The 19,329-nt window shown below is 51.0% G+C and overlaps 1 protein-coding gene across 3 annotated transcripts in view; it reads left to right on the top strand.

Moving 5' to 3' along the window:
* The window catches only part of POLR3E (RNA polymerase III subunit E), a 31,721-nt gene that overhangs the window by 2,471 nt on the left and 9,921 nt on the right, over window positions 1-19,329 (top strand). For 2 of the 3 annotated variants that reach the window (XM_067706421.1, XM_067706420.1), the window contains exons 2-14: window positions 4,720-4,793; window positions 5,943-5,993; window positions 9,223-9,300; window positions 10,062-10,177; window positions 10,613-10,695; window positions 12,511-12,618; window positions 12,975-13,024; window positions 13,352-13,471; window positions 14,792-14,877; window positions 15,139-15,183; window positions 15,277-15,368; window positions 16,344-16,464; window positions 18,997-19,078. In XM_067706421.1, the coding sequence (XP_067562522.1) occupies window positions 4,758-4,793; window positions 5,943-5,993; window positions 9,223-9,300; window positions 10,062-10,177; window positions 10,613-10,695; window positions 12,511-12,618; window positions 12,975-13,024; window positions 13,352-13,471; window positions 14,792-14,877; window positions 15,139-15,183; window positions 15,277-15,368; window positions 16,344-16,464; window positions 18,997-19,078 (1,068 nt within the window). In that variant the 5' untranslated portion in view covers window positions 4,720-4,757. Of the gene's footprint in view, window positions 1-4,719; window positions 4,794-5,942; window positions 5,994-9,222; window positions 9,301-10,061; window positions 10,178-10,612; window positions 10,696-12,510; window positions 12,619-12,974; window positions 13,025-13,351; window positions 13,472-14,791; window positions 14,878-15,138; window positions 15,184-15,276; window positions 15,369-16,343; window positions 16,465-18,996; window positions 19,079-19,329 lie in introns of those variants that run through there. The other variant, XM_067706422.1, reaches the window with a different exon arrangement.

The following is a 19,329-nucleotide window of genomic DNA, read 5'->3' as shown; positions in this document are numbered from 1 at the left end:
TGCAAAGCTCCTGAGACAGGCTGGGGCTTAGCTTGTTGTAGGCCCAGCAAGATCGTATGGGGCCCTGGGGCCATGGAAAGGAATTTGGATTTTATTCTATGTGACAGTTGAAGGGTTTTGAGCAGGGGAATGATGTGATCTGTTTTTCCGCAAGGATAGCTCTGGGTGTTTCTGGGAGGATTGGAGGTAGGAAAGACTTGTTGAAGCAGTACTTTTCAAATTGCAGATCAAGATTTATTAGTGGGATGTGAAATCAGCTTAGGGGGTTTGTAACCAGTATTTTTAATTTTAATGAGTGAGGATAAAAATCATCACTGCATCAGATATAGTAGGGACAATGAATGGTTATGTGAAACCTTGTTTTAGTGAGGTAATTGTATGTATATTCCGGGTCGTTTATATGAAATGGATTTCTTACTGTGGGTCTTAGGCTGAAAAACTTGAAAGCCCCTGAGTTGGATGATGTTGCCTGGGAGGATGAAGGGAGGTGATAATCCCTGCATTAACCGAATCATATATTCTATCTGGAGGGAGGAGCACCATCCTTCCTGAGCTCCTCCTTGACTGGGGAGAGGCCAATAGAGAAAGAGCTGAGAAAGCCTGTCTTGGGATCCTCCCAGGCCGTACCCTTTTAGTACCTACGTCGGTTCCCTGGTTCACCCAGAAGTCCCCAATCTCTCAGTTGTCCACAGAGCCAGCTGGAGAGAAGGTAGGTACTTTGCATACGTTTATGATCCTTGGCAGGTGAGGTGGGGTCTCAGGCTCTCCCATGCATTGCCCTCTGTCCGGGCGGTAACAGGCATTTGGGGTTTATGACTTTCTTCTAGTCTTCTAATCCCGAACTGTTGAGGTAGCCTGCTTCCCTCTACTGTCTTCCTCTGCTCAGAGTCCTATGGTAGCTCCCTATTAAATGGCATTCCTGTGGTTTACTTATTCAGACAACACGTACGTATTGAGTGCCTGCTGTGTGCTAGGCACTGGGGGCCAGCAAGGGACGAAATAGATGAAAATCTCTGCCTTCATGTAGTTTACCACTTATTGGCAGTGGGGGTGAGGATGGATAATAAATACAGAGCTATAAACTGTCACATGGTGATACGTGCTACGGAGAAAACCAGAGCAGGGAAGGAGCTGGCGGGGCGGGGTGTTGTGATTTTGAATTGGGTGGACGGGGAAAGTCTTAGCTATGAGGTAGAATCTGAGCAAAAACCTGAAAGAGGTGAAGGAGGGAGCCATGAGGTTATGGGGGCTGGTAGAGCAGTTACAAAAGCCCAGAGGTGAGGGATGGGGGAGGGAAGGAGACCTGTGGGAGATGACGTCTGAAAGGAGAAGGGTCAGGGAGGGAGTTGTCTAGGGCCTCACATGGGATGAAAAAGACTTTGTCTTTTATTTCTGAGTGAGATGGGAAGACTTTGAGGGCGGAGGAGTGATGTGATTGCCGGCTGTGGGGTGGGCTGTGGGGTGAGCAAAGACCGTAGGAGGCAAAGGTGGAAGCAGGGAGACCAGTTAGGAGGCTGCTGCTCTAAGGCGGGCAGGAGATGGAGGTGGCAGTGGGGGTGGGCAGATTCCCGACATACTTAGAAGGCACAGCTGACAGGATTTGCTGGTGTGGGGCGAGAGGAAGAGAAGCACTGAGGATGATGCCATTGTTTTGTCCTGAGCATTCTCAGCGCCTGGAATGTATATCTGGAATAAGCGAGATGACTCCGCTTGGTGGCCGGGGCAGGGGGCTTAGATGCCATTGAATCCCATGGTGAAAATATTTATGTTCTTTTAAGTATTAAACCATTCAAATGTTAGGTAGCTAAGACAAGAATCGAGCTGGTCTTACCTAAAAGTAGAGGTCTGGGAACTGCTGAGATTGGAGGGTGCCCAGGTGCCTTTCTAACTGTGCCCATCCCCTCCCTTTGGGAATATGAAGGGTCATCCCAGCTGAATTACAGTCAGCCCTCCACATTCATGGATTCAGCTAACCTCAGAAACTAAATTTGCCCTGCGCCTGGCAACTATTTACATTGTATTAGGTATTATAATTAACCTAGAGATGATTTAAAATATACCATGTGCTCTAATATCATTCTTTTACAGGTAGCTGTCCGGTTTTCCCAGCACCACTTATTGAAGAAGCTGTCTTTTCTCCATTGTATGTTCTTTCCTCCTTTGTCATAAATTAGGTGACCATATGTGCGTGGGTTTATCTCTGGGCTTTCTGTCCTGTACCATTGATCTATATTTCTGTTTTTGTGCCAGTACCATACTGTCTTGATTACTGTAGCTTTGTAGTATAGTTTAAATTCTGGGAGCCTGATTCCTCCAGCTCTGTTTTTCTTTCTCAAGATTGCTTTGGCTATTCGGGGTCTTTTTGTGTTTCCATACAAATTGTAAAATTTTTTGTTCTAGTTCTGTGAAAAATGCCATTGGTAATTTGATAGGGATTGCACTGAATCTGTAGATTGCTTTGGAATGGCCATCATCAAAAAATCTACAAACAATAAATGCTGGAGAGGGTGTGGAGAAAAGGGAACCCTCTTGCACTGTTGGTGGGAATGTAAATTGATACAGCCACTGTGGAGAACAGTATGGAGGTTGGTTAAAAAACTAAAAATAGAACTACCATATGACCCAGCAATCCCACTACTGGGCATATACCCTGAGAAAACCATAACTCAAAGGACACATGTACCCCAATGTGCATTGCAGCACTATTTACAATAGTCAGGACGTGGAAACAATCTAAACGTCCAGCAACAGATGAATGGATACAGAAGATGTGGTACATATATACAATGGAATATTACTCAGCCATAAAAAGGAACGGAATTGGGTCATTTATAGAGATGTGGATGGACTTAGAGACTATCATACAGAGTGAAATAAGTCAGAAAGAGAAAAATAAATATTGTGTATTAATGCACATCTGTGGAATCTAGAAAAATGGTACAGATGAACTGGTTTGCAAGGCAGAAATAGAGACACAGATGTAGAGAACAAACATATGGACACCAAGGGGGTAAGGTGGAGTGGGATGAATTGGGAGATTGGGACTAACATATATACGCTAATATGTATAAAATAGATAATTAATGAGGACTTGCTGTATAGCACAGGGAACTCCATTTCGCTGTACAGTAGAAACTAACTAACACAACATTGTAAAACAACTATACCCCAATTAAAAAAAAAAAAAAAGGAACGAAATTGGGTCATTTGTAGAGACGTGGATGGACCTAGAGTCTGTCATATAGAGTGAAGTAAGCCAGAAAGAGAAAAACAAATATTGTATATTAACGCATATACGTGGAATCTAGAAAAATGGTACGGATGAACCTATTTGCAGAGCAGGAATAGAGACGTAGAGGTAGAGAACGGACGTGTGGACGTGTGGGGGGGAAGGGGAGGGTGGGACAAATTGGGAGACCAGGATTGACGTATGTACACTACCATGCATAAAATAGATAACTAGCGGGAACATGCTATAAATAAAGCGCGAGAAGCTCAGCTCGGTGCTCTGTGATGACCGAGATGGGTGGGTTGGGGGGTGTGGGGTGGGAGGGAGGTCCAGTGGAGAGGGGATATAGGTATACATATAGCTGATTCACCTCATTGTACAGCAGAAACTAACTCAACATTGTAAAGCAATTATACTCCAATAAAAAAAAATTTTTTTATTGAAGAAAAGTATACGATGTGCTTAGGTTATATGCAAATACTGTGCCATCTTATGTAAGGGACTTGAACGTCCACAGATTTTGGTATCCTTGAGGGTCCTGGAACCAATCCCCCCTTACCCACTGTTACTGAGGGACAGTGTACTCACCCTCCACCATGCCGACCTGCCGCCTTCCCTCCTTCAGGTACTTGAAGTGCTTCCTGTTGCCTGGAGTCCCTCTTCCCCTCTGCTATCCTGGCTTGTCCAAATCCTTCTGTCCTTCAAGGCCCAGCCCAAATGCCCCTTCCCCCAGCAGGAAGGCCCTTCCTTCCTCTGAACTCCCCTACCTGTAACTGCGACCTGAAGTTGGATGGCCTGGCATTGAGGTCCAGTGGGTCCCCTTGCTTCCTGTGTGGCTTTGGGTAAAACACATAAAAGCATCTCTGAGTTCCAGTCTCCTCGTTATAAAATGGGGACAATTAAGAGAAGAGTATGTATGTGAAGAGGGTCATTTTTAGACGTGCGCACACACACACAGAGAAAAACCACAGAAAGGAGGTCATCTCACTCGGGGTTGGGTTCAAAGTCAGCTTGAAAATCAAATATCAGAGATGGAGTCACCCTGGAATCCAAGTCTTGGGACTGTCTGCTCTTCCTGCTGTGCATCAGGCTCTCTAAAGATTCCCCATGGCCCCCGATTACTTCTCGAGTGTTTTCATCATGGCTGTGGACCAGCCAGCCTCCATCCTCCTGCCTGGTGGTGAATTCTTTGTGAGTGGTCAGAAACTCCCAAAACTGGTCATTTATTCCTTCCCATGGGTGTAGCTGACATGTGGTGACCTGTTTACACCCATTGCTTGGTGGTTTCTGCCTGCTTTCTTTTTGTTTTTTGGCCGACGGGGTGTATAATGGGCTGTCCATTTTTGACTCTACGATAGATGTAGAAATAAGATCAGTTTCTGTTTGCTTCAGGCTCCTCCCTCCCAGAGCAGGGCTGCTTGCAGAATGGGTACCTAGGTGTGTTGGTTGAATAACTGACTCACGGTCCAGGCCTCTTGCTCTCCTTGCAGATCGAGTCCAAGGACCGCGCGGCTGGCTCCCCCCTAGTATGGCCAATGAAGAGGATGACCCAGTCATACAAGAGGTAACTGCTGTTCCCCACCCTCTGCCGGGACGGGGTCCCTTCCATCCATCCTCAGGCCAGCCTGGGACCTGTTGGCATCCTCTCTTCCTCATACCTGCCTGGCCGACCCCTCACTTCTTTCAGGTGTCTGATCCAGCATCACCTTGTCAGAGAGGATTCCCTGACCCTCCTGCCTCATGTGACGTTCTCCTGCACACCCTCCCTAGCCCCTTACCTTGGCCATACCTTGCGTTTGGCCACAACACCTCTCAGCCCCTACACATAAGTTTCCTTCCACTAAAGTGTAAGCCTCATGAGGGCAGGGATTTGGTCCTGTTCACCGCTGTGTCTGCAAAGCCAAGTCCAGTGCCTGGCAATTAATAGATACTCAGTGACTATTTGTTGAATGAATGAATGGGTTTGACAGCTCCCTCTTCTTCACGCTCTTATGCAGATTCGGTCATTCAGCAGTTGTTCACTGAATCCATGATGTGCTGGGGGCTGTGACAGCAGGGAGCCAGGCAGTGTTCTGCCCTTGGGAAGCTTAGGATCTGTGAGGCGAGACTGACAAGGAAGGGGTCTCAAGATGCAGACGGTGGTTCCAGAGTCAGCCCAGACCAAGACATATCCTAGAGGCTCTGGGCCTTTGCACATGCTGTTTCCGTCACATATGCTTCCCCTGTGCCTGATGAGCCTCCATTCATCCTTAAGGCCTGGAGGCGGGCGAGAACATGGTTCATAGGAAGAGCTAGGAAGCAGGAAGGTAAACTGCAGGTGGGGCAGGGGCGGTGAGGGTTGAGAAGAAAGAGCCAGGTCACACCACCTGAAGACAGGCCAATCCAGGACAGGTGATGGAGGGCACAGGGAGGAAGTCCTCCCCTGCCCCATCCTCATCAGAAAAGCGTTTAATCGGGCCCTCTGGGATGCATCCTGATCTGGGCAGCCTCGGAGTATGTTTTTATTGGGTTATGGTGGACCTGGGCAGGGGGCTCTGGACATACCCAGGTTGGAGATTTGGTTCCCTTTATTTTTAGCATCAGCTGAGCTATTTCGTCTTCCCCAAATGGCCTCAGAGCCATTATCCCTGAAATTTGAGGAGCATGCTTGTGCCCGGGGCAGGTTGGGAATTGGGTTCTGTCTCCTGGTTAAGTCTTCTTCCCTTGTTCCCAGATCGACGTGTACTTGGCCAAAAGTCTGGCAGAGAAGCTCTATCTGTTTCAGGTAATTATAGGACATAAAGGTAAAGGGGGAAAAAAAGCAAGTGTTGGTGGGTGGTGGAGACACAGTAAGTGGTAGGCCAGGAACAATTTGAAACCTCCACGTTGCTTAGAATTCTTGGCAACAGAGGGTGTTTTGCAAGACAGTTTCTTTGCTTTTATGGGCAGGTCAATAGTAATCTCTCATTTTGAAGATGGAAAAACCAAGGCAACCCTAAGAGGCAGAACAGTGTAGTGGATAAAGCTTGGGCCCTGGGGACAGTCTCCCGGCCTTGAGGCTTGGCTGTGAGGCCTTGGGCAAGTTCCTTTAAAAAAAAAAAAAAAAATCTCTCTGTGCCTCAGTTTCTTTATTTGCAAAGTGGTGATAGTAATAATATCTGCCTGATAGGGTCCCCACGGGGATCAGGTGAGTCCGTATTAAAGTGCTTAGAACACCACCTGCCTGGTGCAGGGTTAGCGCCAAGAGTGATCCCCACCGCTGTAACTGAGACTCGGGGAGCAGCTTTCTGGGGCAGCTCCCGCCAGCAGGGTGCGCCTCTGTCTGCTAGCTGTGAGTCCCCCCAGTTGTTATTCCTGCCCCCTCCCCTCTTAGCTGGGCTGAGTTTAATCATAGTCACTCACAGGTGTTAACCCTAGACTGTCTGCAGGCACCATTCAAAGCATTTTACATACGTTAACTCATCTCCTCCCACAACATCCCTGTGGTGGTTACTATTGTAATTTTATAACAGCTTTATTGAGATCTAATTCACACCCATGCAGCTTCCCTGTTTAAGTGTAGATGCAGTGGATTTTAGTCTGTCCACAGGGTTGTGCAGCCAGCGGCCCAGTCTATTTTAGGAAGTGTTTGCTGCTGCTCTGCCCTCGCTCCCTGCAGTCCTAGGCAACCGTTAACCTATTTTCTGTCCATGGATTTGCCTGTTCTGGACATTTCATACAAATGGAGTCATGTAATATGTGGCCTTTTGTGTCTGGCTCTTTTGTTTAACGTGGTGTTTCCAAGGCTTTTCCATGTAATAGCATGTATCAGTACCTCATTTCTTTTTATGGATGAATATACTTCACTGTATGGACCTATATGCCACATTTTATTTCTCCATGCATCAGTTGATGGGTATTTGGGTTGTTGCCATGTTTTGGCTATTATGCACAATGCTGCTATGAACATTCCCGTCCAAGTGTTTGTGTGGAGAGTTTTTCATTGCTCTTGAGTATATACCTGGGAGTGGAATTGCTGGGTCCTATAGAAACTATGTTTAATATTTTGAGGAAATGACAGACTGTTTTGAACCACTTTACATTCCTAGCAGTAAGGTTGTTAAGTATTTTTGTCCCCACGTTGCATATAAGAAAAAGAGGCCCAGGGAGGCTAGTAACTTGCACAAGGGGCCTGGAACAGGGTGGCAGCACCCTCCAAGCATGTGCTGGGAAGCGGCCCGGTGTTGGGCCCCTGGCATCTGCCTTTACAGGCCGTGGCACTGGGGGCTGTTGTCTGCACCTGCTTCCTTGACTGACTGCAGAGGGATGGAACGGATGGTGGTGACAGTGACCCACGTGTGTTCATAGTGTGCCAGGCCCAGTGCCGGGTGTCGGCTCCACCTGCCTCATTCCCTGCTCCGAATGGTCTGGGAGGCGAGGAGCTTGCCTGAGTACACAGGGAGCAAGTGGCAGAGTTAGGACCGTCTGATTCTAGAACTGGCACCCTTTCCCACCACGCTTCCCGGCCATCAGGAGATCACAGAGCTGCCTGGACCTTGGCAGACCAGGGGCCTCCTGGGCTGTCGTGGGCTAGCCTGTCCCAGCTCAGGGCTCAGCCCAGACCGGCTGTGCTCCAGGCTGTTCCTGGACCTAAGTTCCAAGTTCCTGCCCCAAGCTTCAGCCCAGGAAGCAGGGAGGAGTCATTGTATTGCTATTTAAGTGAGCTTTTAGGAAACAGCCATTTCCTTGGGCTAGAATGCAGCTGATCTCAAATGGCCTCCAAAGGAGGGTTACTTTATGCACTGCCACACCTCCACCAGGCTCATTCATAGCGATGGTCACGGCCTTTTGCAAGTGAGTCCAAACCATGACTCATCCATCCACCCAGTGGCATATGTAAAGCACGGGAGAAAGAAAGGAAGAGTGCGTCTGTGGGGAAGGATGTCTCTACATCCTTCTTTGTTCAGAGAAAAGAAGCGATTTCAGAGCAGTATGCTCAGATGTGACATAACTTCACACCTGATGACACTGGGGCCCAGAGAGAGCTCTCTGAGCAGGTCACTGGCAGACCAGCTCCCTTCTCTGTCATCAACTTTTTATTATGGAAAAGTCCACACATCAGCAAAAGGAGAGAGAATGGGATAGTGATTCCCATAGATCTGTCGGCTGAAAAAAAAAAGCACAAACTAACAGTTGAGAATTATGTTTTATTGTTTTATTCGGCGGTCGTTCTGAGGACTTAAGTCCGGGAGATAGCCTCTCAGGTAGCCCTGAGGAGCTATTCTGAAGAGGTAAGAGAGGAGTCAGGACTTATAGGAGTTTTTGCAAAACAACAACAAAACCCCAGGGAGTCAGAACATCGGATTACTGTTTGTTAAAGAAATCCAGACTCTCCGAGTTAATGAATTTAGCACTTTTCTATGTATGGGAAGTGGCAGGAGTCTGGGCTAATTGAAATCATTCCTTTGTTATGCACCTTAACTATCTAGGGCCAGTCTCCTGTTTTCTCCATCCTGAGTCCCCTTAGGGTGCACTGTAGGGGGAGTGGCTGCAAGGCAGAGGGTTTGAAGGCCACAACATCCTTTGTGGCAGGTGATATCCTTTGTCCACAGATCCATCGTCAGGCTTTAGCAGTGAGCAGTGTTCGCCAGTTTTGTTTTCCCTCTTTGCTTCCTGTGGTCTCGTTTCCCTTGTCCTTCTCCACCTGGTTGGCCTGTAAACTAGCAGTTAGACTTCGGACCCTTCCTCTTGACTCCCATGGCGGTGCGCTTGACGTCCTAGGGCCCATGGGGCTATGCATGCTGGGGCCTGTCTGATGCTTAGGCATGTCCCTTGGACATTTGAAAATTGCTCTTTGGAAGGAAACCAGGTGGAGCCAGTGAGAATGGGATGGAGGGACGCAGGCAGAGACCAGCGAGGGCCTCTGGTCTGGGGTGGGCGTGGAGGGTGGCTATTGATTCTTGGCCAGCGCCTCTGAAGCTCAGCTCTCACTGGGGCTGGGCAGGGTGGACTGACGGCTCCCTTCCCTTCCCCAGTACCCTGTGCGTCCAGTCTCGATGACCTATGATGACATTCCGCACCTCTCAGCCAGGATCAAGCCCAAGCAGCAGAAGGTGGGGCTACCCTCTTGGGTGGAGGTGGAGGGAGGGGAGGGGTGGTAGGGTGGGAGCTGAAAGAATCCAGGAGACAGGCCTTTTGGGGGTGGAAGCGCAGAGGAGTGATTGGAGAGTTAGGAAGAAAACCAGCAGCTTTCAGGGCCTTGAAAGCTGCAGGAGGAAAAACTTCCAGAAAGAAGGGGGGTGGGCAGCTCCAGAGAGGCCAGGGAGGAGTGAGGCTTGAGATGAACTAGAACATGGGGTGGGTGGACCCACGTTCACAGGACAGGGCAGGGCCAATGCGAAGAGGGCACGATATGGGGAATCTAGTGCCTCTCAGGGCTAGGGTGACGGAACAGGAGACATGCCTTTCCTCGGGCACCTGCCGCTCCAGGCCCTGTTGCCATGTAAAAAGCTGTACCAGTATTGCCAATTCTGCTGACTTTTCAAAAGAAGTTGGAAATAAGGATAAAAGAGAAAAGCTCTTGATTTTTAAACGTTGGCACCTAATTTAGATTTGGGGGAGTGGAATTGTGGGTGCGGGCAAGCAAAACTACATGAACCCCCTCCCAAAGAAAGCACTCTGGCTTTTCTATTGGAATTTGGCTTTGTGGCTTTTGTGTGGACTGAAGCCTAGGGGCCCTCGGAGAGGGATGGTGTCAGTCCTGCTTCTGGGCAGGGACTGGGGTTAGGGAGATAGGCATGGTGGGTTTGAGGGGATCCCCTGAGGGCTGTGCCTTGGGGTCCTCATAGATGCTGGGGGTGTTTGGTGCCTCCAGGTGGAGCTTGAGATGGCCATCGACACGCTGAATCCCAACTATTGCCGCAGCAAAGGGGAGCAGATCGCGCTGAACGTGGACGGGGCCTGCGCTGACGAGACCAGCACATACTCCTCGTGAGTTCCCCAAGGCCTCCGAGCTTCACGTTTTTCAAATACGAGCCTTCCAGAGCCCTCAGAGATACCTAGGCCTTGTGCTCTACAGCTAAGCTTCCCACCAGCGTCCCGTCTTTGCATGGCTGGGCCTGGCGCAGACTCGTCCCCGTGGGAAACGTCTTCCCTCCCGAGATGGCTCCTCTGACCAAGTTCTTCCTGGGCTGAGAGGCAAGCTGGCCCCTCAACGGGAGAGGGAGCTCCCACCCACTGCTTGTTTCTTGGGCTGCACATGAGGTTTCCTCATCCCCAGCTCCCCTCCTGCGGCACCTGTGGCCTGTCCTGTGGCCTTGGTCTCTGGCAGTTGGATTTTAGGTGTCTGGGGTGGAGGGGGCTCCGCCTACAGGCCCAGGCCTGGAGCTTCCTTCCCCTTGACGTTTGTCCTCCCTGTGCTTGTAGGAAGCTGATGGACAAGCAGACGTTCTGCTCTTCCCAGACCACCAGTAACACATCCCGTTATGCTGCCGCGCTCTACAGGCAAGGTACCCGCGCTGGACATCCCTGACTGCCATGGCTTGTGAGGGCTGAGTGGGTGGGAGGGAAGCAGAATGGGGACTGGGACAGGAAGAGGACACCCCGAATGCTAGATACCCACAGAGGCCAGACAGGTTGTAGAAATGACAGATTGTCAGGGGAATGGAATTTGGCACCTCAAGGGACTTTTAGCTTGACACTACCATGCCCGATGGGGTGGAGGTCAAAGGTCATTGTCCTCCTGCGACACAGACACACACAGCATAACCTTTTGGATGGGGTAGAATTTTGTCTTAAATACGAGGTACTTAGGACCCAGTAATTCCATTCCTAGAAACCATCTACGCAAGAGAAATGAAAACATGTCTCCACACAAAAACTTGTATGTAGGTGTTCATGGCAGCATTATTCATGGTAGTGAAAAGTGGAAATGATCCAAATTCCATCAGCTGATGCACGGATAACAAAATATGGTATAGCCACACGTTAGAATATTATTTAGCCATAATAAGGAAAGAAGTACTGATAAGCACTCCAGCATGGGTGAGCCTTGAAAACTTTAGGCTAAATGAAAGAAGCCAGGCGCAAAGGACCATGTGTTACGTGATTCCATTCATATGAAATGTCCAGAATAGGCGAACCCGTAGAGGCAGAAAGTAGCTTATTGGTTTCAGAGGCTGGGAGGAGAGTAGATGGGGAGCGACTGCTGATGATGGGTACAGGGTTTCTTTCTGGGGTGATGAAAATGTTCTAAAGTTGATAGTGGTGCTGGTTTACTAGTTTGTGAATATGTTAAAATACATTGAATTGTATGCTTGAAATGGGTAAATTATATGGTATGTGAATTATATCTCAGTAAAGCAATTAAAAAGTACAAGGTTTCTATAAGTATTTAGAGTTTATAAAGCAATAAATGAAATTTGAGCACTTAGGAAATAAACTGTGATAGAATAAAGGTAATGTCAAATAACTATACTCTTCTATTTTGAACCCCAGTCTCAAGGATAGAGCTCTTTAAAGCCACATTCCTTGCAGCCAGGCCTAGTCACTTACTTACTTCTCGTCTCAAGCATTCTGCTCCCTCTGGAGTCCCAGAGAGCTTCCACAGAGCCTTAGTGTCTGTCTGATTTCTTTTCTTTCAAGGCTGCATTGGCTTGATTGAAATTGATTACCTTTGCACTGCCTCCCAGTGCACAGGTCTGATTCACAAGAGAAAGTCACGATCTTTGCCAGAGACGGCGTAGACACTCCTCCACCGGGCTCCGCCAGGCCTCCTCTCCAGCCCCGTTTGCACTAGCCAACTTCTTAACAGGACGGGTGGGATTTTGACAGGAAGAGGTGGGAGGATGAGGAGGAGAGGTCTGGGCGTGTGTGGGGTTAGGGAGGTGCTGAGGGTGGTCTGGCAGAGGCCTGGCGGGGGAAGAGCAGGGCGTGTTTGGTGTGGATGAGTGGCCCAGCGTGGCTGGAACAAGCGAGTGTGGGAGGGCATTGGGGACCGGGGTTGGGAGGCCCTTGAATACTGGAGCAGGAGGCTTTGCAGGCAAGCCTTAAGGAAGTGACATTGGGTGGAAGAGTCTGCGTTCATGTCTTCATCTGGTTTGTGTACTTCCTGTGTCCGGCACAGCCAGATCGGGTTGGGAATGGCCATCGGCCTGGTGGTCCCAAGGCTCTAGGACTGGGGGCTAGAGCAGAGGTGGGAGGTGGTTTGGCAGTGAGCCGAGGCCTTTAGGGGAGTCTGGGGCCCTTGGTAGCTCCCTTGAGCCAAGCTGTGTGGGTCAGCCTCAGCTCCTAGAGTCAGGTCCAAGCCCTTCTTCCTCTGCCAGGTGAGCTCCACCTGACACCTTTACATGGCATCCTGCAGCTGCGGCCCAGCTTCTCCTACCTGGATAAGGCAGATGCCAAGCACCGTGAGAGGGAGGCAGCCAACGAGGGTGAGCTCTGGACCCCCAGCCCTGCTGTCTGTCTGTCTGTCTGTATACGTTAGCAGGATAGGTTGGTCATGGCAAGAAGTATTAAAGGGATGGATTATAGGATCCTTGGCAGCATCCCTGGCTGCTACCCACTGGATGCCAGGAGCACCCACCCCCACAATTACGACAACCAAAAATGTCTCTGAATTTCCACATGTCTCCTGGGGGGCAAAATTGCCCCTAATTGAAAACCACTGACTTAGGCAGCTACGTCGGTCCAGAAGGAGAATTCACAGGCTTCGCTGCTTGAGACCTGCCTGGTGGGTGGGGTGCAGAGCCTCCAACAGAGGCTGCAAGCAAGGCCTTTTCTTTTGCAGCGGGAGACTCTTCACAGGACGAGGCAGAAGAAGATGTGAAACAGATCACGGTGAGCTCTGGCCCTGAGAGAGAGTGCAGCCTGGGAGGCAGCAGGGCCAGCTTTGTAGCTCAGCTTCCTGGAAGCAGCAAGGGGTGGGAGGGTCTGCAGAGAACATGGGCTCTGGGGTGAAACATACAGAAACAGAGTCCATGCCGTAGAGCCTCCTTGCTGGGCTACCTGGAGGGATAACCTACCCTCTGCCCAGCCTGAATTGGGTGGCAGTGGGAAATGCCCCAGATGTGAGGTTCTCTGGCCTCCTGGTGGGTGCTGGGGCAGCAGCCTGGAAACGCCCCAGGCCTGAGGTTGTGGACCCGCCCCTCCCCGCCCCCCAACCAGGTGCGGTTCTCCCGGCCTGAGTCGGAGCAGGCCCGCCAGCGCCGCGTGCAGTCCTACGAGTTCCTGCAGAAGAAGCATGCTGAGGAGCCCTGGGTCCACCTGCACTACTATGGCCTGAGGGTGAGCTGGGGTCCCTGGGCGGTGCTGACACTGGCCAGGGTGGGGTCCTGGGAGAAAAGCCCCAGTGCCTGGGAAGTGTTACCTGGTGGCCTCATTGTCTTACATTTAACTTCTTTCAGATTCAGTCGTAGCCACTTGGTAGTGCCACAGGGAGAGAGGTTAAGCCCTGTGAGCAGTTTGTCCTCCCTTCCCACCTACTGTGTGCCCCAAGGGAGTGAGTCTGCCACGTCACTGGTGGGGGTTGTGGCCCCCCGGGCACTCACTGAGTGTGAGCATCTTGCGGGCTCAGTGAGGCTGTTTGGTTACGTACTTTTTTTTTTTTTTTTTTTTTTTTGCGGTATGCGGGCCTCTCACTGTTGTGGCCTCTCCCGTTGCGGAGCACAGGCTCCGGACGCGCAGGCTCAGTGGCCATGGGTCACGGGCCCAGCCGCTCCGCGGCATGTGGGATCTTCCCGGACTGGGGCACGAATCCGCGTCCCCTGCATCGGCAGGCGGACTCTCAACCACTGCGCCACCAGGGAAGCCCTGGTTACGTACTTTTAAGTATCGTGGGCCCTGAATGAAGGCTAGACGCTTCATCGGCTGCTCTGTGGAGAATCAGCCATCTGTCCCATGGCTGAGTTCACTGTGCACCTGCCAAGGGTGATTTTTACTGTACTTAGAGCGCAGTCCTCGAAACTGTGTTGAGTAAGGGAAGCAATTGAATATTAGCTCACAAAGACACCATAGACAAGGGCTCCCCAGCGTTTTTCTGGGGGAGGAGCAACCCCTGATTATTCTGAAACCTTCCTGAAAGAGATTTGTGTTGACAGAGCCTTACGCTTTGGGTCAGTCAGACTTCCAGAAGCTCTGCTATTTCCTAGTGTGTAACCTTAGGCAAATTACTTAATCTCTCTGAGGCTCAGTTTCCTTATCTGTAAAATGGGAATAATAATAAGAGTACCTAATTTCATAGTTATTTTGGGGATGAGATGAGTTAGAGTATGTATACAGCCATTGGAACAGGGCCTGGCACATAGATGCTCAGTGAATGTTAGTTGTTATTTTTATCATTGCTTTCAGTGTTCCTGTATCAGACAGGGCACTGAGGCGCGGGTGCTGGGGCTGTGTAGTCATAAAGGCAGGAGGGTAGTTGGTTGAGGCCACATCGCAGAGGCCTTGAGTGCCATGCTCAGGAGGTTGGATTGATCCTGTGGTTGGCCTCAGAGCAGGACAGTGGGTGTCTGGAGCAGAAGGTGATGCAGGGGTGAGAACTGGATCACAGAGGGAGGCCTGGAATGTTGGCTGAGGTTCCTCTCACACCCTATTCCCCCCCAACAGGACAGCCGCTCTGAGCATGAGCGCCAGTACCTGCTGTGCCAGGGCTCCAGTGGGGTTGAGAACACAGAGCTTGTCAAGTCACCCAGGTGAGACTGGCCAGCCCAGGGCTGCTAAGGGCTACCGAGCCCGACACTGGCCCCAGGAGGGTCCCTCTGTTGTGGGTCCTCCCTTGGGACTGTGGCCCCTTCTGTAACATGGGGGAGGGATGTGGAGTAGCCCATCATCCTCTGGAGAGGGCCAGGAGGGGGTGTGGGAGTTTGGGGGAGCTTGGATACAGCCTGGTTGGGGGCTGGGTGGGCCAAGGACAGAGCCCTGGGAGCTGCTGACCCCGTTCTCTCCTGCCACAGTGAGTACCTCATGATGCTGATGCCTCCCAGCCAGGAGGAGGAGAAGTGAGTAGAGGGGCTGAACGCCTTCACCCCCCTTCCCCTTCCCACCCCCTAACGCGCCCCGGCCCCCTAACCCTTTGCATTTGTTTTCAACAGAGACAAACCCGTGGCCCCCAGCAATGTCCTGTCCATGGCTCAGCTGCGCACCCTGCCCCTAGCTGATCAGATCAAGATCCTGATGAAGAATGGTGGGTGGGCAGCCCTTCCCTGCCTTCTGGGGGGCCCCAGCCCTGCCACCTCCTGGGGAAGTGGAGTTAGGAAAGAGTTAAGGACCAAGGGGCGAGACCAGAGGCCCCACTACCCAGAGCCCGCCCAGCTTTACACCTCTGACCTTGTCTGGAAGGCGCACTAGAGCTGGTGGCAGGCTACCTCAGATGGGCTGCGGGTCCCTGCCGCCTTTGCCACTCACCTGCTGTGTGAGCCTGGGCAGCGCACTGGCCTTCCTGAGCCTTAGATTGTTCATCTATAAAAAGGAACTAAGACAGCTCCTGGGGCTGAGGGGAGGCCTCAGAGGTGAGGCCCCTAAAGGGACTGTACAGAGCCTTGCATGTGAACGTGAGCTGCGTTCATTTTCACAACGAAGTGCGTTCACTTGCACTGCTTTGTGGTGCCCTCGCCAGGCTCTGCACCGTGGGGATGCTGAAGGCCAGAACCTTTAGAGTGGACGTGAGCCTTGAACCTCAGAGCGGAGTCCCAGGCCCTGGGCTCTTCTGAGATGCCAGCACCAGGGGCTCCGGGGTCTGAGTGGAGAGGGGTGCTCCCGGGGGGAGCCAGGCCGCTGGCCTTGCTGCAGAAGACACGGGGCCTCCCCAGGCCCTGCCCCTTCTCACTTGGGCTAGGGGCTCGTGTGGGGGAGAGCAGAGCACGGTGATGAAGTGCATGAACTTTGGACCCAGATGGCCTGGGTTCAAGTCCTGGCCATGCCACTTACTAGCCAAGTGATCATGGGTGAATTTTGAAACCTTCCTGGGCTGAGTCTTCCTCATGAGGCACGCCTCGGTCTTCCAGTGGGTGTTTCCTCCAGGGCTCAGTGAGAGGCGGGTGCCTGCCCAGAGTAAGCAGCCAGTGAATGCCAGCTGTTACTGTTAGCACTGTCATGCTGGGATTGTTATGTGAGCCCAGGCCCCTCTTGCCTTGTCTGATGGCTCCTGTGCCCTCCTCAGTGAAGGTCATGCCTTTTGCCAACTTGATGAGCCTCCTGGGCCCCTCCATCGACTCTGTGGCTGTTCTGCGTGGCATCCAGAAGGTGGCGATGTTAGTCCAAGGAAACTGGGTGGTGAAGAGGTAAGTTCATTTTAGTCCCTTAGTTGGGAGCGCTTAACCCATTTAAATTGAATGTTAAGTACTGATGTTTTGGGTTTAAGTCTACCTTAGTGCTTTTTATTTGTCCAGCTTACATTGCATTTTATATTCATTTTTACTTTCTTTTCTTGTTATTCCGTTTTCCTCACTAACTTGGAAGTTATCCTTTCTTGACTTAGTGATTACCCTGCAGATTTCACAGTTTAATATTAGTTGCCGCTTTTTACCCTCATCCATGACGATTCAATGACCTTTAGAATATTTTATATTTATCTTCCTCTCAACTCATGTGTCATTGTATTTATATATTTTAATTCTGTTTTAAACCCCATAAGACGTTATACTGTTCAGTCAATATTTTTGAGATCTACTGACGTATTTGCCTTTTTATTTTGCTCATCATTCCTTTCTGCATCTCTGAGTTCCTAACTGTGATAATTTCTTTCTGCTAAAGTGAAGGTCTTCAGGTGATGAATTTCTTTGGTTTTTTTGATCTGGAAATGTCGATTTCACCTCTGTTCTTGAAGGATACTTTTGTTTGTTTTTAATTTTATTGAAGTATGGCTGATTTACAATATTGTGTTAAGGGTATTTTTTACTGAGTATAGAATTCTAGGTTGATTATTTTCTTTCCACACACTGATGTAATTTCATTGCAGTTTGACTTCCACTGTTTTTGTTGTCTGTCTAATACATGTTCCTTCGTTTCCCTCTGGCTGCATTTAAGATTTTCTCTTGCTTTGTCTTCCCAGGGCTCATTAAGATGGGCCTAAGTGGGAATTTCTTTTTATGTATCCTGTTGGGGTTCATAGGTCCTGAATCTGTGGCTTGCTGTCCTTCAGTAGTTTCTCTCCTCCTGTGATTCCTCCTCTAGACCCTGCCTCCTCCCTAGACTGTCAGGGGTAGGGACTGTCTGTTTTGACTCTCCCTTTATCCGTGGTACTCAGTATGATGCCTGGCAAATGGTAGACCCTTGGTAAATACGGTGTGGCTATGTTTTACGCACACTTGAATTATATTACTTCTAAATTGTATAATATAAAATGCTTGAATACTCACTTTTTAGAAAGTGTGATGTAAAGTGAACAATCTGTCAAAATGTAAATTGTTCCAAATTTTTAAAAAAGTTATTCATTGCAAAAAGTCCATCATTTCACAGTTGGTTGGCCAGGTAAACTGCAAAGTCATGTCACTGCCACGTGGTGACGGCCTTTCCCTGGGAAACGATGCCCAACATGCCTTGTGGGTCCTTGCAGCTATTGTCTTATGTGACACAAGTGTTTAAGTACGAGGACCTTCATGATGGCACATCACTTGTTAAATGGGACACTTATGTGTATTTATGCTGAGGATGGATGAAATCCAGGAGGGCCCATCCCATTAGCCCCCTGAGGATGCTCGCCCAGAGGCACGGAGACTTGCCAAATGTCTGGCAGCCGGGCAGCCACAGAGCTGGCGTTTGAGCTCCCCCAGCACCGCGCATGCCCTGGTGCTGCTGCCGCATTCAGCTTATGGTCTGCCTGTCCCTGTGACTTGAAGGTAGGCCCTCCTGGGCCCTGTGTGTTCTGCCACACCTGTGGGTAGTGGTCCTTCCATGCCCTGAGGAGGCGATACAGGATGCTCCCATCTGTTGAGTAAATGTGTCTGGACGGCTTGTTCTGTGCCCTGCACTGTGCTCTCATTCAGTGCTGTCCCTGTCCTCAGGAAAGTGTGCCGGGGGGATGGGTGGGGCAGGCACCGTTACAGCCCAGTGCACGGACCACACTGTGTACTTAGTGGGTACCTCCGCTCCGTGTGGCAGAGATGGGGCCAGGGCCCTGTCCCGTAGAGCTTACAGGAAGGGTGGACACAGAGCTCAACCTTGAAGGAAAGTAGTAGTTGGCTGCCAGGTGGGATTGAGGAGGCGAGTGGGGCGGGGAGAGCAAAGGTGCCCCGGGCACGGATGGCCGGGGACGTGTGTGTTTTCCTGGGCGACGGGGTCTGCGTCTGGACTTGGGGTCAGGAGACGCCTTTAAGCCGTGGTGCCTGCTCGTTTGCCCTTGAAGGTCCCTGAGCCTTGAGTGCGGGTCCCATTCTCTCCAAAGGCTTCAGCCTCGCCCGTGCTTGGGGTCTGTCTGGACCCCAGTCCCTGACCCCTCCTGCCTCAGCTCACACTGCTCCCCCCTCCCTTTCAACCAGTGGTAAGGCCTTGTGTGTTGCTTTACAGGTGCGACTTGCTGTCTGCCAGAGTCCTGGGCTCACCTTGTCTGTCTCTGAGCCCCTGGCCCCTCCAACTATGTCAGGGGCCTTGGGGCTGGGCCAGTGTGTGAGGGGGGCGTTGGGAAAGGGGTAGGGGGAAGAACTCTTGGAGCCAGGCTCCCGGGGAAAAGGGGAGGGTCTGAGGGGAGCGGTTGGGGCCCAGGCCGGCCCTCGCCCGTGTTGTAAAGAGGCCTGAGCTTCCACTCGGAGCCTGAGGGAGTGGGGGGCAGAGGGGCTGAGGACAGGGACTGACCTGCCACCCTGTCTCATTGGCAGTGACATCCTGTACCCCAAGGACTCTTCTAGCCCTCACAGCGGCGTGCCTGCTGAGGTGCTCTGCAGGGGCCGAGACTTTGTTGTAAGTGCCCAGGCTCTCTGGCCTTCCGGGTTGGGGCATTATGGGCGGAGGACTGGGGCAGCACTGAGTGTCCAGGCAGCGGGCAAAGGGCAGGTGTGTGTGGCCAGGGTGGGGCTGGGGGAGTGGAGGGCTCTGGACTCTGTGCCTTTCTTCTCCTTCCTCTCAGACCCTGGAGTCTTGAGCTTCATAAGAACCTCTGAGTTCCTAGCCCGGAGGTTGCACACTGGAGTCCCATAGGTAGATTCTGGCCA

The sequence above is a fragment of the Pseudorca crassidens genome, chromosome 15 (genome assembly GCF_039906515.1).
Source record: "Pseudorca crassidens isolate mPseCra1 chromosome 15, mPseCra1.hap1, whole genome shotgun sequence".
NCBI lineage: Eukaryota > Metazoa > Chordata > Mammalia > Artiodactyla > Delphinidae > Pseudorca > Pseudorca crassidens.
The sequence above is the reverse complement of the archived record's forward strand: the minus strand, read 5'-3'. Positions and strand labels throughout refer to the sequence as shown.